This window comes from Phoxinus phoxinus (assembly GCF_949152265.1).
Source record: "Phoxinus phoxinus genome assembly, chromosome: 22".
NCBI classification, from domain to species: domain Eukaryota; kingdom Metazoa; phylum Chordata; class Actinopteri; order Cypriniformes; family Leuciscidae; genus Phoxinus; species Phoxinus phoxinus.
This window is the reverse complement of record NC_136897.1, coordinates 28,795,343-28,811,424: the sequence shown is the minus strand read 5'-3', so window position 1 is coordinate 28,811,424 and position 16,082 is coordinate 28,795,343. Positions and strand designations below refer to the sequence as shown.

At 43.0% G+C, this 16,082-nt stretch overlaps 1 protein-coding gene across 3 annotated transcripts in view; it reads left to right on the top strand.

The window, feature by feature from the left end:
* The window catches only part of tmc6b (transmembrane channel-like 6b), a 35,477-nt gene extending 20,972 nt beyond the window's left edge, over positions 1-14,505 (top strand). For 2 of the 3 annotated variants that reach the window (XM_079597856.1, XM_079597855.1), the window contains exons 11-22: positions 137-292; positions 2,593-2,789; positions 5,475-5,565; positions 5,889-5,986; positions 6,081-6,176; positions 6,262-6,337; positions 6,593-6,726; positions 9,408-9,584; positions 12,317-12,395; positions 12,483-12,578; positions 13,239-13,389; positions 14,288-14,505. In XM_079597856.1, coding sequence (XP_079453982.1) covers positions 137-292; positions 2,593-2,789; positions 5,475-5,565; positions 5,889-5,986; positions 6,081-6,176; positions 6,262-6,337; positions 6,593-6,726; positions 9,408-9,584; positions 12,317-12,395; positions 12,483-12,578; positions 13,239-13,256 — 1,218 coding nt within the window. In that variant the 3' untranslated portion in view covers positions 13,257-13,389; positions 14,288-14,505. Of the gene's footprint in view, positions 1-136; positions 293-2,592; positions 2,790-5,474; positions 5,566-5,888; positions 5,987-6,080; positions 6,177-6,261; positions 6,338-6,592; positions 6,727-9,407; positions 9,585-12,316; positions 12,396-12,482; positions 12,579-13,238; positions 13,470-14,287 lie in introns of those variants that run through there. The other variant, XM_079597857.1, reaches the window with a different exon arrangement.
* The last annotated feature ends 1,577 nt before the right edge of the window (positions 14,506-16,082 follow it).

Below are 16,082 nucleotides of genomic sequence, written 5' to 3'. Positions count from 1 at the left end.
TGGACTTATCTAACTCTGGGGGATAAGCTAAAGTCACAACAAGTCCGCGTGTTCCTTTAAAAGCACTGTATAAATGAAGGTTACTTGACTTGACTTATCTCTGTGTGTGTGTGTGTGCACGCGTGTGTGTGTGTAGGAGCTGGTGGCAGAAGTCAACCGTGAGGAGCTGAAGTTCTCGGTTCTCCAGCGCTTGTTCCGGGTCTTCATCCACATGGTGGCGTGGCTCATGTGTTTGGGAAGCACGCTAGCGTGTGTTCTGGCCGTCTTCTACTTCTCTGAACACATGCACAAGGTGCGAGATAAACACACACACATGCACAAGGTGCGAGATAAACACACACACATGCATAAGGTGCGAGATAAACACACAAATGCACAAGGTGCGAGATAAACACACACACATGCACAAGGTGCGAGATAAACACACACATGCACAAGTTGCGAGATAAACACACATGCACAAGGTGCGAGATAAACACACACACATGCACAGGGTGCGAGATAAACACACATGCACAAGGTGCGAGATAAACACACACACATGCACAAGGTGCGAGATAAACACACACATGCACAAGTTGCGAGATAAACACACATGCACAAGGTGCGAGATAAACACACACATGCACAAGGTGCGAGATAAACACACACATGCACAAGGTGCGAGATAAACACACACATGCACAAGGTGCGAGATAAACACACACATGCACAAGGTGCGAGATAAACACACACACATGCACAAGGTGCGAGATAAACACACACATGCACAAGTTGCGAGATAAACACACACATGCACAAGGTGCGAGATAAACACACATGCACAAGTTGCGAGATAAACACACATGCACAAAGTGCGAGATAAACACACACATGCACAAGGTGCGAGATAAACACACACATGCACAAGGTGCGAGATAAACACACACATGCACAAGGTGCGAGATAAACGCACACATGCACAAGGTGCGAGATAAACACACACATGCACAAGGTGCGAGATAAACACACACATGCACAAGGTGCGAGATAAACACACACACATGCACAAGGTGCGAGATAAACACACACACATGCACAAGGTGCGAGATAAACACACACATGCACAAGGTGCGAGATAAACACACACACATGCACAAGGTGCGAGATAAACACACACACATGCACAAGGTGCGAGATAAACACACACATGCACAAGGTGCGAGATAAACACAAACACATGCACAAGGTGCGAGATAAACACACACACATGCACAAGGTGCGAGATAAACACACACATGCACAAGGTGCGAGATAAACACACACATGCACAAGGTGCGAGATAAACACACACATGCACAAGGTGCGAGATAAACACACACACATGCACAAGGTGCGAGATAAACACACACACATGCACAAGGTGCGAGATAAACACACACACATGCACAAGGTGCGAGATAAACACACACATGCACAAGGTGCGAGATAAACACACACACATGCACAAGGTGCGAGATAAACACACACATGCACAAGGTGCGAGATAAACACACACATGCACAAGTTGCGAGATAAACACACACACATGCACAAGGTGCGAGATAAACACACACACATGCACAAGGTGCGAGATAAACACACACATGCACAAGGTGCGAGATAAACACACACATGCACAAGGTGCGAGATAAACACACACATGCACAAGGTGCGAGATAAACACACACACACTTTTCATTCACATGCATTTGGGCTGCAACGATTCCTTGATTAAAGTCGAGTACTCGATTTTAAAATGTCCTTGATTGCACTTTACCCGTGTCGACTCCACACACGAGAATAAATAAAAATGTTTCAAAATATGCTAATTATTGTTCATCACAATTTCAAAATAAAAGTTTAAGCCTCGCTCTGAGTTTGCATGTTTCTTTTTCAAGAAATTACAGCGGCTGTTGCATTTCTAACATACAGAAGTGACCAAATATTAAAGATGAAGTGGACATTTGAATTAAATGTTGTTTGGCCGATAGAAACAAGGATTTGATCATGCTGTATTTTAAGTAATTTTAAAGGATTCACTTGGATCTATTTTTATTACCCCAAATTTTTATCGATTAAGTGATTGAATAATCGGTTGAGTACTCGATTAATCGGTTGAACAACCGGTAGAGTATTTGATCAATGGATGGAATAATCGGCAGAGTACTCGATTAATCGATTGAACAACCGGTAGATTACTCGATTAATGGAATTGAATTATCGGTAGGGTATTTGATTAATCGATTGAATAATCGGTAGATTACTCGATTAATGGATGGAATAATCGGTAGAGTACTCGATTAATGGATGGAATAATCGGTAGAGTACTCGATTAAAGGATTGAATAATCGGTAGAGTACTCGATTGATGGATGGAATAATCGGTAGAGTACTCGATTAATGGATGGAATAATCGGTAGAGTACTCGATTAATGGATTGAATAATCGGTAGAGTACTCGATTAAAGGATTGAATAATCGGTAGAGTACTCGATTAATGGATGGAATAATCGGTAGAGTACTCGATCACTGAAGTACTCGACAGCTGTATGCTCAAGCTAGGCTGTTTGTAGTTGCAGACAGACGTTGAGACGCGCTCGCGCGCCGGAACGAACCCGTCTGGCGGTGTGTTGCTGAGGGAGGCGAGTCTGCTGGCCGTTCCCGTCCTCGTGTCCGGCATTAATCTGATCCTGCCGGGATTCTTCAACGCCGTGGCCTGGATGGAGGAGTACGACTCTCCCAGCGTGCTCAACTACGTCTCCATCGGCAGGTGGAGTTACAGCACAACTCAACACACTCTTCAACACACTCTTCAACACACTCTTCAACACACTCTTCAACACACTCTTCAACACACACTTCAACAGACTCTTCAACACACTCTTCAACACACACCTCAACACACTCTTCAACACACTCTTCAACACACTCTTCAACACACACTTCAACACACTTCAACACACTCTTCAACACACTCTTCAACACACTCTTCAACACACACCTCAACACACACTTCAACACACACTTCAACACACTCTTCAACACACTCTTCAACACACACCTCAACACACACTTCAACAAACAACTTCAACACACACTTCAACACACACTTCAACACACTCTTCAACACACACCTCAACACACTCTTCAACACACTCTTCAACACACACTTCAACACACTCTTCAACACACTCTTCAACACACACCTCAACACACACTTCAACAAACAACTTCAACACACACTTCAACACACTCTTCAACACACTCTTCAACACACACCTCAACACACTCTTCAACACACACTTCAACACACTCTTCAACACACTCTTCAACACACTCTTCAACACACACCTCAACACACACTTCAACAAACAACTTCAACACACTCTTCAACACACTCTTCAACAAACAACTTCAACACACTCTTCAACACACTCTTCAACACACTCTTCAACACACTCTTCAACACACACCTCAACACACTCCTCAACACACTCCTCAACACACTCTTCAACACACTCTTCAACACACTCCTCAACACACTCCTCAACACACTCCTCAACACACTCTTCAACACACTCTTCAACACACACCTCAACACACTCTTCAACACACTCTTCAACACACTCTTCAACACACTCTTCAACACACTCTTCAACACACTCTTCAACACACTCTTCAACACACACCTCAACACACTCCTCAACTCACACCTCAACTCACACCTCAACACGCACTCTTCAACACACTCTTCAACTCACACCTCAACACACACTTCAACACACACTCTTCAACACACTCTTCAACACACTCTTCAACACACTCTTCAACACACTCCTCAACACACACCTCAACACACACCTCAACACACACTTCAACACACTCTTCAACACACTCTTCAACACACTCTTCAACACACACTTCAACACACACTTCAACACACACCTCAACACACACTTCAACACACACTTCAACACACACTTCAACACACTCTTCAACACACACTTCAACACACTCTTCAACACACTCTTCAACACACACTTCAACACACACTTCAACACACACTTCAACACACTCTTCAACACACTCTTCAACACACACTTCAACACACACTTCAACACACACCTTCCCAAAGTAGTACAGTAGTCAACATTTGAAGTGGATCGAAAACAAGAACAAGAACGGGTGTTGTTCAAGATTCATGTATAACTTTGATGATGAAAGGTTTTGATCCACTTCAAATGTTGAATACTGCAGTTTCCCTTTCATTTTCTCTTTTTAAAACCCGTCAGTTAAACGTTCTGATGAACCACACCCGCCAGCTCTGAGATCAAGCACAGTTGAGCAATAATGTCAATCGTTTTTCTTTCTTTTTTTTCAAACATCAAATGGTCATGAAGGAATTTCTTTCTTTCTTTCTTTCTTTCTTTCTTTCTTTCTCTCTCTCTCTCTCTCTCTCTCTCTCTCTCTCTCTCTCTCTCTCTCTCTCTTTCTTTCTTTCTCTCTCTCTCTCTCTCTCTTTCTTTCTTTCTCTCTCTCTCTCTCTCTCTCTCTCTCTTTCTTTCTTTCTCGCTCTCTTTCTTTCTCTCTCTATCTTTCTCTTTCTCTCTCTCTCTCTTTTTCTTTCTCTCCTTTCTTTCTTTCTCTCTTTCTCTCTTTTTCTCTCTCTCTTTCTCTCTCTTTTTCTTTCTTTCTTTCTTTCTTTCTCTCTCTCTCTTTCTCTCTCTCTTTTTTCTTTCTCTCTTTCTTTCTTTCTTTCTTTCTTTCTTTCTTTCTTTCTTTCTTTCTCTCTCTCTTTCTTTCTTTCTTTCTTTCTTTCTCTCTTTCTCTCTTTCTCTCTTTTTCTCTCTCTCTTTCTTTCTCTCTCTCTCACTCTCTTTCTCTCTCTTTCTTTCTTTCTTTCTCTCTCTTTTTTCTTTTTCTTTCTTTCTTTCTCTCTTTTTCTCTCTCTCTCTTTCTTTCTTTCTCTCTTTCTTTCTTTCTTTCTTTCTCTCTCTCTCTCTTTCTTTCTTTCTTTCTTTCCTTCTTTCTTTCTTTCTCTCTTTTTATCTCTCTCTCTTTCTCTCTCTCTTTCTTTCTCTCTCTTTCTTTCTTTCTTTCTCTCTCTTTCTCTCTTTCTCTCTTTCTCTCTTTCTTTCTTTCTTTCTTTCTTTCTTTCTCCTCCCTTCCTCTTTCCTCCCTTTCCTGTTTTAATTTTGAAATGATGTATTCATAATACGTGCATTGAGGAGTCGAGTAAGTTTTTGCAGTGCGATGACGTAAAAGCTTCTGACTCTATAGAAAGGGAAACTAACAGTCTGAAGTCTCACTGTGTGTCTGTTACATGTTATCATATAAAGCAGTTTCTACATGGAGATTTGAAAGGGATTTCTCCAGGAATCTGTTGCAATGATTACCTTTCATACGCTTTTCTCATATTTCATCGTGTGTGTGTGTGTGTGTGTGTGTGTGGCAGGAACCTGCTGTTGAAAGTGAGTGTGTTGGGAGTGCTCTGCCATCATTGGCTGGGTCGGGTGGCATCAGAACCCGAAAAGCTGGGCTTACAGGTGAGCTCAACTATAAACATAAAACTTTTTACCGTTTGTTTTCACGACGGCGTTTTGGTGCCTGAAAACTCTACAGGTTTTAAAGTGCAAGTTTTTGAAAACGGTCTCTGTGTAAACAACAAAAATGCAAATCTCTGAAGACGATCACACCGAATACCAGTGGTTATTTTTGTTATGATATTAATTTTTATATATTTTGTCGCTTTAACAACGATGGGAACGCAACACTGTTTGAGAGGGTGTTTCACTGTTCACTGGTGATGCACAGATGTGTGTGTTACTGAGTGAAGATGGAGAGGTTAAGCTATAATTTGCTGTTGCAGTGCTGGGAGAGTTTCGTCGGGCAGGAACTGTACCGGTTCCTCCTGATGGACTTCATCTTCATGTTGCTGGACACTTTCTTTGGAGAGTTTCTGTGGAGGTGAGCAGCTGATGCAGGAGGAGCTCAGGATTTTTGTTGCTAATAAAAAAAAATGTATTGGACTGAAATATTTTGTTGTGTTTCTCTCTGTCAGGCTGTTTTCTCAGAAAGCTCTGAAGAGGAAGAGGAAACCCGTGTTTGATATCGCCAGGAACGTTCTGGAGCTCATCTATGGACAAACTCTGGCCTGGTAAACATCCACCATTACCTGACTGTACCTTGACTGTTGGTCAGTGATGTGATATAACTGTGTGTGTGTGTGTGTGTGTGTGTAGGTTGGGCGTGTTGTTCTCTCCTCTCCTGCCTGTGGTTCAGATTATTAAACTGCTGTTTCTCTTCTACATGAAGAAGGTTTGTTTGTCTGCTCACAATCATCGACATTATCATTTATTGTGTTTGTTTAGACCAATAACCTGCAGGATTTTTTTTTTAAACAATGATTCGGAGGGATCATTTGTGAACCGATTCACTTGAATGATTCGGATGAATCATTTACGAACCGATTCACTAGAATGATTCGGAATAATTATTTACCAACCCATTCACTGAATGATTCTGACTCGTCTGTGATTGTGGTGTGTGTGTGTGTGTGTGTGTGTGTCGCAGGTCAGTCTGATGATGAACTGTCAGGCGTCGGGGAAGCCGTGGCGAGCCTCTCAGATGACCACCATCTTCATCACACTCCTGTGCTTCCCGTCGTTCCTGGGAGCCTCCGTGTGTGTGACCTACACCATGTGGACGTGAGTGTGTGCGTGTGTGTGTGTGACCTACACCATGTGGACGTGTGTGTGACCTACACCATGTGGACGTGAGTGTGTGTGAGTGAGTGTGTGTGACCTACTCCATGTGGACGTGTGTGTGTGTGAGTGTGTGTGACCTACACCATGTGGACGTGTGTGTGTGTGAGTGTGTGTGACCTACTCCATGTGGACGTGAGTGTGTGTGAGTGAGTGTGTGTGACCTACTCCATGTGGACGTGAGTGTGTGTGAGTGAGTGTGTGTGACCTACTCCATGTGGACGTGTGTGTGTGTGAGTGTGTGAGTGTGTGTGACCTACTCCATGTGGACGTGTGTGTGTGTGAGTGTGTGTGACCTACTCCATGTGGACGTGAGTGTGTGTGAGTGAGTGTGTGTGACCTACTCCATGTGGACGTGAGTGAGTGTGTGTGTGTGTGACCTACACCATGTGGACGTGAGTGTGTGTGTGACCTACTCCATGTGGACGTGTGTGTGTGTGAGTGTGTGAGTGTGTGTGACCTACACCATGTGGACGTGTGTGTGTGTGAGTGAGTGTGTGTGACCTACTCCATGTGGACGTGTGTGTGTGTGAGTGTGTGAGTGTGTGTGACCTACTCCATGTGGACGTGAGTGTGTGTGAGTGAGTGTGTGTGACCTACTCCATGTGGACGTGAGTGAGTGTGTGTGTGTGTGTGTGTGTGTGTGACCTACACCATGTGGACGTGAGTGTGTGTGAGTGAGTGTGTGTGACCTACTCCATGTGGACGTGAGTGTGTGTGTGTGTGTTTGTGACCTACACCATGTGGACGTGAGTGTGTGTGTGTGAGTGTGTGTGACCTACTCCATGTGGACTTGAGTGTGTGTGAGTGAGTGTGTGTGACCTACTCCATGTGGACGTGGACGTGAGTGTGTGTGTGTGTGTGTGTGTGTGTGTGTGACCTACACCATGTGGACGTGAGTGTGTGTGTGTGTGAGTGTGTGTGACCTACACCATGTGGACGTGAGTGTGTGTGAGTGAGTGTGTGTGACCTACTCCATGTGGACGTGGACGTGAGTGTGTGTGTGTGTGTGTGTGTGTGTGTGTGTGTGAGTGTGTGTGTGAGTGTGTGTGACCTACTCCATGTGGACGTGAGTGTGTGTGAATGAGTGTGTGTGACCTACACCATGTGGACGTGAGTGTGTGTGAATGAGTGTGTGTGACCTACTCCATGTGGACGTGAGTGTGTGTGAATGAGTGTGTGTGACCTACACCATGTGGACGTGAGTGTGTGTGAATGAGTGTGTGTGACCTACTCCATGTGGACGTGAGTGTGTGTGTGTGTGTGTGTGTGAATGAGTGTGTGTGACCTACACCATGTGGACGTGAGTGTGTGTGAATGAGTGTGTGTGACCTACACCATGTGGACGTGAGTGTGTGTGAGTGAGTGTGTGTGACCTACACCATGTGGACGTGAGTGAGTGTGTGTGAGCTACACCATGTGGACGTGAGTGAGTGTGTGTGACCTACACCATGTGGACCTGAGTGTGTGTGAGTGAGTGTGTGTGACCTACACCATGTGGATGTGAGTGAGTGTGTGTGAGCTACACCATGTGGACGTGAGTGAGTGTGTGTGAGACCTACACCATGTGGACCTGAGTGTGTGTGACCTACTCCATGTGGACGTGAGTGTGTGTGAGTGAGTGTGTGTGACCTACACCATGTGGACCTGAGTGTGTGTGACCTACACCATTTGGACGTGAGTGTGTGTGACCTACACCATGTGGACGTGAGTGTGTGTGAGTGAGTGTGTGTGACCTACACCATTTGGACGTGAGTGTGTGTGACCTACACCATGTGGACGTGAGTGTGTGTGAGTGAGTGTGTGTGACCTACACCATTTGGACGTGAGTGTGTGTGACCTACACCATGTGGACGTGAGTGTGTGTGAGTGAGTGAGTGTGTGTGACCTACACCATGTGGACGTGAGTGTGTGTGAGTGAGTGTGTGTGACCTACACCATGTGGACGTGAGTGTGTGTGAGTGAGTGTGTGTGACCTACACTATGTGGACGTGAGTGTGTGTGAGTGAGTGTGTGTGACCTACACCATGTGGACATGAGTGTGTGTGTGTGAGTGAGTGTGTGTGACCTACACCATGTGGACGTGAGTGTGTGTGAATGAGTGTGTGTGTGTGACCTACACCATGTGGACGTGAGTGTGTGTGAATGAGTGTGTGTGTGTGACCTACACCATGTGGACGTGAGTGTGTGTGAATGAGTGAGTGTGTGTGACCTACACTATGTGGACGTGAGTGTGTGTGAGTGAGTGTGTGTGACCTACACCATGTGGACATGAGTGTGTGTGTGTGAGTGAGTGTGTGTGACCTACACCATGTGGACGTGAGTGTGTGTGAATGAGTGTGTGTGTGTGACCTACACCATGTGGACGTGAGTGTGTGTGAATGAGTGTGTGTGTGTGACCTACACCATGTTGACGAGAGTGTGTGTGAGTTTTTGTGAGAGTATATTTGTGTGTGTGAGAGAGGGTGTGTGTGAGAGAGAGGATGTGTGTGAGAGAGGATGTGTGTGTGTGAGAGAGAGTGTGTGAGAGTGTAACCGCAGTCACTCGGCCGTCACACACATACACTCTATTCCCTCATGTTGCGCTCTGACGTCTGTGGTCTGACACACTCCTTCTGTCGCAGGATGAAGCCGTCGGCCGGCTGCGGCCCGTTCCGGGGTCTGAAGACCATGTTCCAGGCCGGGAAGCTGTGGGTCCAGGACCTGGCGAAGGAGAATCCCAATCTGTCCTGGCTGGCCTCGGCTCACGCGTACCTGGTGGAAAACCCACTCTTCCTGTTCATGTGCGCCGTCATCTTCCTGTGAGTCTGAAAAAGTGCATCTGTCCATCATAAAAGTGCATCTGTCCATCATAAAAGTGCATCTGTCCATCATAAAAGTGCATCTGTCCGTCATAAAAGTGCATCTGTCCATCATAAAAGTGCATCTGTCCATCATAAAAGTGCATCTGTCCATCATAAAAGTGCATCTGTCCATCATAAAAGTGCATCTGTCCATCATAAAAGTGCATCAGTCCATCATAAAAGTGCATCTATCCATCATAAAAGTGCATCTGTCCATCATAAAAGTGCATCTGTCCGTCATAAAAGTGCATCTGTCCATCATAAAAGTGCATCTGTCCATCATAAAAGTGCATCTGTCCATCATAAAAGTGCATCTGTCCATCATAAAAGTGCATCTGTCCATCATAAAAGTGCATCTGTCCATCAAAAAAGTGCATCTGTCCGTCATAAAAGTGCATCTGTCCGTCATAAAAGTGCATCAGTCCATCATAAAAGTGCATCTGTCCATCATAAAAGTGCATCTGTCCATCATAAAGTGCATCTGTCCATCATAAAGTGCATCTGTCCATCATAAAAGTGCATCTGTCCATCATAAAAGTGCATCTGTCCATCATAAAAGTGCATCTATCCATCATAAAAGTGCATCTGTCCATCATAAAAGTGCATCTGTCCATCAAAAAAGTGCATCTGTCCGTCATAAAAGTGCATCTATCCATCATAAAAGTGCATCTGTCCATCATAAAGTGCATCTGTCCATCATAAAGTGCATCTGTCCATCATAAAGTGCATCTGTCCATCATAAAAGTGCATCTATCCATCATAAAAGTGGATTTGATGGAAATCCATCTGTCCATCATAAAAGTGCATCTGTCCATCATAAAAGTGCATCTGTCCATCATAAAAGTGCATCTATCCATCATAAAAGTGCATCTGTCCATCATAAAAGTGCCTCTGTCCGTCATAAAAGTGCATCTATCCATCATAAAAGTGGATTTGATGGAAATCCATCTGTCCATCATAAAAGTGCATCTGTCCATCATAAAAGTGCATCTGTCCATCATAAAAGTGCATCTATCCATCATAAAAGTGCATCTGTCCATCATAAAAGTGCATCTGTCCGTCATAAAAGTGCATCTGTCCATCATAAAAGTGCATCTGTCCATCATAAAAGTGCATCTGTCCATCATAAAAGTGCATCTGTCCATCATAAAAGTGCATCTGTCCATCATAAAAGTGCATCTGTCCATCATAAAAGTGCATCTATCCATCATAAAAGTGCATCTGTCCATCAAAAAAGTGCATCTGTCCGTCATAAAAGTGCATCTGTCCGTCATAAAAGTGCATCTGTCCATCATAAAAGTGCATCTGTCCATCATAAAAGTGCATCTGTCCATCATAAAAGTGCATCTGTCCATCATAAAAGTGCATCTGTCCATCATAAAGTGCATCTGTCCATCATAAAAGTGCATCTATCCATCATAAAAGTGGATTTGATGGAAATCCATCTGTCCATCATAAAAGTGCATCTGTCCATCATAAAAGTGCATCTGTCCATCATAAAAGTGCATCTGTCCATCATAAAGTGCATCTGTCCATCATAAAAGTGCATCTGTCCATCATAAAAGTGCATCTATCCATCATAAAAGTGCATCTGTCCATCATAAAAGTGCATCTATCCATCATAAAAGTGCATCTGTCCATCATAAAAGTGCCTCTGTCCGTCATAAAAGTGCATCTATCCATCATAAAAGTGGATTTGATGGAAATCCATCTGTCCATCATAAAAGTGCATCTGTCCATCATAAAAGTGCATCTGTCCATCATAAAAGTGCATCTATCCATCATAAAAGTGCATCTGTCCATCATAAAAGTGCATCTGTCCGTCATAAAAGTGCATCTGTCCATCATAAAAGTGCATCTGTCCATCATAAAAGTGCATCTGTCCATCATAAAAGTGCATCTGTCCATCATAAAAGTGCATCTGTCCATCATAAAAGTGCATCTGTCCATCATAAAAGTGCATCTATCCATCATAAAAGTGCATCTGTCCATCATAAAAGTGCATCTGTCCATCAAAAAAGTGCATCTGTCCGTCATAAAAGTGCATCTGTCCGTCATAAAAGTGCATCTTTCCGTCATAAAAGTGCATCTGTCCATCATAAAAGTGCATCTGTCCATCATAAAAGTGCATCTGTCCATCATAAAAGTGCATCTGTCCATCATAAAGTGCATCTGTCCATCATAAAAGTGCATCTATCCATCATAAAAGTGGATTTGATGGAAATCCATCTGTCCATCATAAAAGTGCATCTGTCCATCATAAAAGTGCATCTGTCCATCATAAAAGTGCATCTGTCCATCATAAAGTGCATCTGTCCATCATAAAAGTGCATCTATCCATCATAAAAGTGCATCTGTCCATCATAAAAGTGCATCTATCCACCATAAAAGTGCATCTGTCCATCATAAAAGTGCATCTGTCCGTCATAAAAGTGCATCTGTCCATCATAAAAGTGCATCTATCCATCATAAAAGTGCATCTGTCCATCATAAAAGTGCATCTGTCCATCATAAAAGTGCATCTGTCCATCATAAAAGTGCATCTGTCCATCATAAAAGTGCATCTGTCCGTCATAAAAGTGCATCTGTCCATCATAAAAGTGCATCTATCCATCATAAAAGTGCATCTGTCCATCATAAAAGTGCATCTGTCCATCATAAAGTGTTCATTGTTTTGTGTGTTTGTGTAGGATAGTGATTTACTTCCACAGTCAGGTGGTCGACGGTCAGCGGAAGATCATCGAACTCCTTCAGGAACAGATTGAGAATGTAAGACAAAAGAATCAAACGATTATGTAACGATCATCTGTATGTAGTGGCGTAGCATGACATCACTTCCTGTTCCTGTTTATTCAGGAGGGCGGGGATAAGAAGTTTCTGATCACTCGACTGCAGGACATCCATGAGCGCAAGCGTGTCGTCTCACCGCGCCGCATACGAGGAGCCAGCGAGGTACTGAGTCACTGAGTCACTGAATCACTGAGTCACTGAAATGATTCGAGTCAGAGTCATGTGCTGAAATGAAAATAAAAAAAGTAAAATAGTTTAACATTAAATAAATATAATAAAATGATGATAAAAGGAATAAGATGAAAATCCTAAAAACTAAACATGGATGACAAACTGAAATAAGTTTTTTTTTCGTTTAGCATCTGCTAAATGCATACATTTATAAATAATAATGAACAATACAAATACAATATATATATATTTGATAAAAAAAGTAACAAAAATAAAAATATAAAATATACATTTAATGTAAAAAAAAAAAAAAAAAAAAAAAAGGGTCTTCTCAATTATGGAGGGATTTATCATTAAATAAAATTAAAAAGTTAATATATAATTAATATTTTTAACTCCTCATGGAATGTTGCAATAAATAAATAAAAATTAAATGAAATGTAAGCAAACATGCGAGATAATAACCAACTGCAAATAATAACTAAAACTGAAATACATTAAAATAAATTAAACCTATAAAAAAATAATCAAAATGAGAAATAATGTGTAGCAGCGAGTGAATGACTCTGTGTGATCGACTGCCAAACGCCAGTGTGTGCTCTCGTGTGTTGTTGTGCGAGTGTTTCACAGCTTGTGTGTGTCTGGTTTCAGGATTCCAGTTGTACGTGACACTCTTGATGAACTGAGGAGACGCTGAGCAGTTTCTGACCGAACGCTCGTCACACACACACACACACACACACACACACACACACACCATGATGAAGCACGTGATGAAGATCATGATGAAGATCAGACACCAGTAAGGCTGATGGCCAGAATGCTCGCGCACACACACACACACACACACACACACACACACACACACACACACACACACACACGATGAAGATCAGACACCAGTAAGGCTGATGGCCAGAACTCTCTCTCTCTCTCTCTCTCTCTCACACACACACACACACACACACACACACACACGATGAAGATCAGATACCAGTAAGGCTGATGGCCAGAACTCTCTCTCTCACACACACACACACACGATGAAGATCAGACACCAGTAAGGCTGATGGCAGAACTCTCTCTCACACACACACACACACACACACACACACACACACACGATGAAGATCAGACACCAGTAAGGCTGATGGCCAGAACTCTCTCTCTCTCACACACACACACACACACACACACACACGATGAAGATCAGACACCAGTAAGGCTGATGGCCAGAACTCTCTCTCACACACACACACACACACACACACACACACACCATGATGAAGCACGTGATGAAGATCAGACACCAGTAAGGCTGATGGCCAGAACGCTTGCGCACACACACGCACACACACACACACACACACACACCATGATGAAGCACGTGATGAAGATCAGACACCAGTAAGGCTGATGGCCAGAACTCTCTCTCACACACACACACACACACACACACACACACACACACACACACACACACACACGGTGAAGATCAGACACCAGTAAGGCTGATGGCCAGAACTCTCTCTCACACACACACACACACACACACACACACACACACACGATGAAGATCAGACACCAGTAACGCTGATGGCCAGAACTCTCTCACACACACACACTCACAGACACACACACACACACACACACACACACACACACACACACACACACACACGATGAAGATCAGACACCAGTAAGGCTGATGGCCAGAACGCTCCAGTAAATCTGTGGAAACTCTTTATATGCTGATGGTGTTTTCTTGCCGTCTTTAGTGTCGAGACACTTTAAATTTTACTGTGAAACATGGAAATGATTAATATTCACTGTTGCTCTCGGAAACTGGACCTTCCGTTTTATGGACTGTGATATTAGTGAAACTTTTTTTAAATAAACATTTTTTATTATTATTAAACTTTGCTTTCTTAATTGTTTTGATTCTGATATGCAAGTCTGAAACAACTAGTAAATATTTATGTATATGTATGAATGTGTGTGTATGTATAGTAATATTTCTCTTATTTTTATTTATTTTTTATTTTTTAATTTGCACTTCTTACATTCATATTTTTTTTACTTTTTTTTATTTTTTTATTTTTTTTATTGCATTGCTAAGAACATACAGAATCAATACCAGGGGTAAATGTAATTGAGAGTACAGTTATACAGGTTATAAAGTCAGGAGAATATCATGCAAATGATACAGTGAAACAGTTTTAAGGGCTTTGGAGTTGCTGGATGTACTGAGGGTGTCCAGATAGGATTTAAGTTCCTTACAAAAAATAAAGAAATAGGGCTTAGCACCCTGAAATTTACATTTGTGTAAAACAAATTTCGCTAGAAAAATAAATAGGTTTATCAAAAAATATTGGTCCTTTTCCTCTTTATCAAAGTTGTGCTGACCAAAAAGAACATCTTTGTATAACAAAGAAAAACTCTGTAATGAAAATGTGCGAACAAAGATACAGAAATCCTTCCAGAACAGACTTGTGTATGTACATTCCCAGAAGAGATGAGAAATAGATTCTTGCTCAGCACCACAAAAAGAACATGATTGAGTGTGTGGACAGGTGTCTGTTTGATCGAGTGTGTGGACAGGTGTCTGTTTGATTGAGTGTGTGGACAGGTGTCTGTTTGATTGAGTGTGTGGACAGGTGTCTGTTTGATCGAGTGTGTGGACGGGTGTCTGTTTGATCGAGTGTGTGGACGGGTGTCTGTTTGACTGAGTGTGTGGACAGGTGTCTGTTTGATTGAGTGTGTGGACAGGTGTCTGTTTGATTGAGTGTGTGGACAGGTGTCTGTTTGATCGAGTGTGTGGACAGGTGTCTGTTTGATTGAGTGTGTGGACAGGAGTCTGTTTGATCGAGTGTGTGGACAGGTGTCTGTTTGATCGAGTGTGTGGACGGGTGTCTGTTTGACTGAGTGTGTGGACAGGTGTCTGTTTGATTGAGTGTGTGGACAGGTGTCTGTTTGATCGAGTGTGTGGACAGGTGTCTGTTTGATCGAGTGTGTGGACAGGTGTCTGTTTGATCGAGTGTGTGGACAGGTGTCTGTTTGATCGAGTGTGTGGACAGGTGTCTGTTTGATTGAGTGTGTGGACAGGTGTCTGTTTGATTGAGTATGTGGACAGGTGTCTTGTTTGATTGAGTGTGTGGACAGGTGTCTGTTTGATTGAGTGTGTGGACAGGTGTCTGTGTGATTGAGTGTGTGGACAGGAGTCTGTTTGATTGAGTGTGTGGACGGGTGTCTGTTTGATCGAGTGTGTGGACGGGTGTCTGTTTGATCGAGTGTGTGGACGGGTGTCTGTTTGATTGAGTGTGTGGACGGGTGTCTGTTTGATCGAGTGTGTGGACAGGTGTCTGTTTGATCGAGTGTGTGGACAGGTGTCTGTTTGATTGAGTGTGTGGACAGGTGTCTGTTTGATTGAGTGTGTGGACAGGTGTCTGTGTGATTGAGTGTGTGGACAGGTGTCTGTTTGATTGAGTGTGTGGA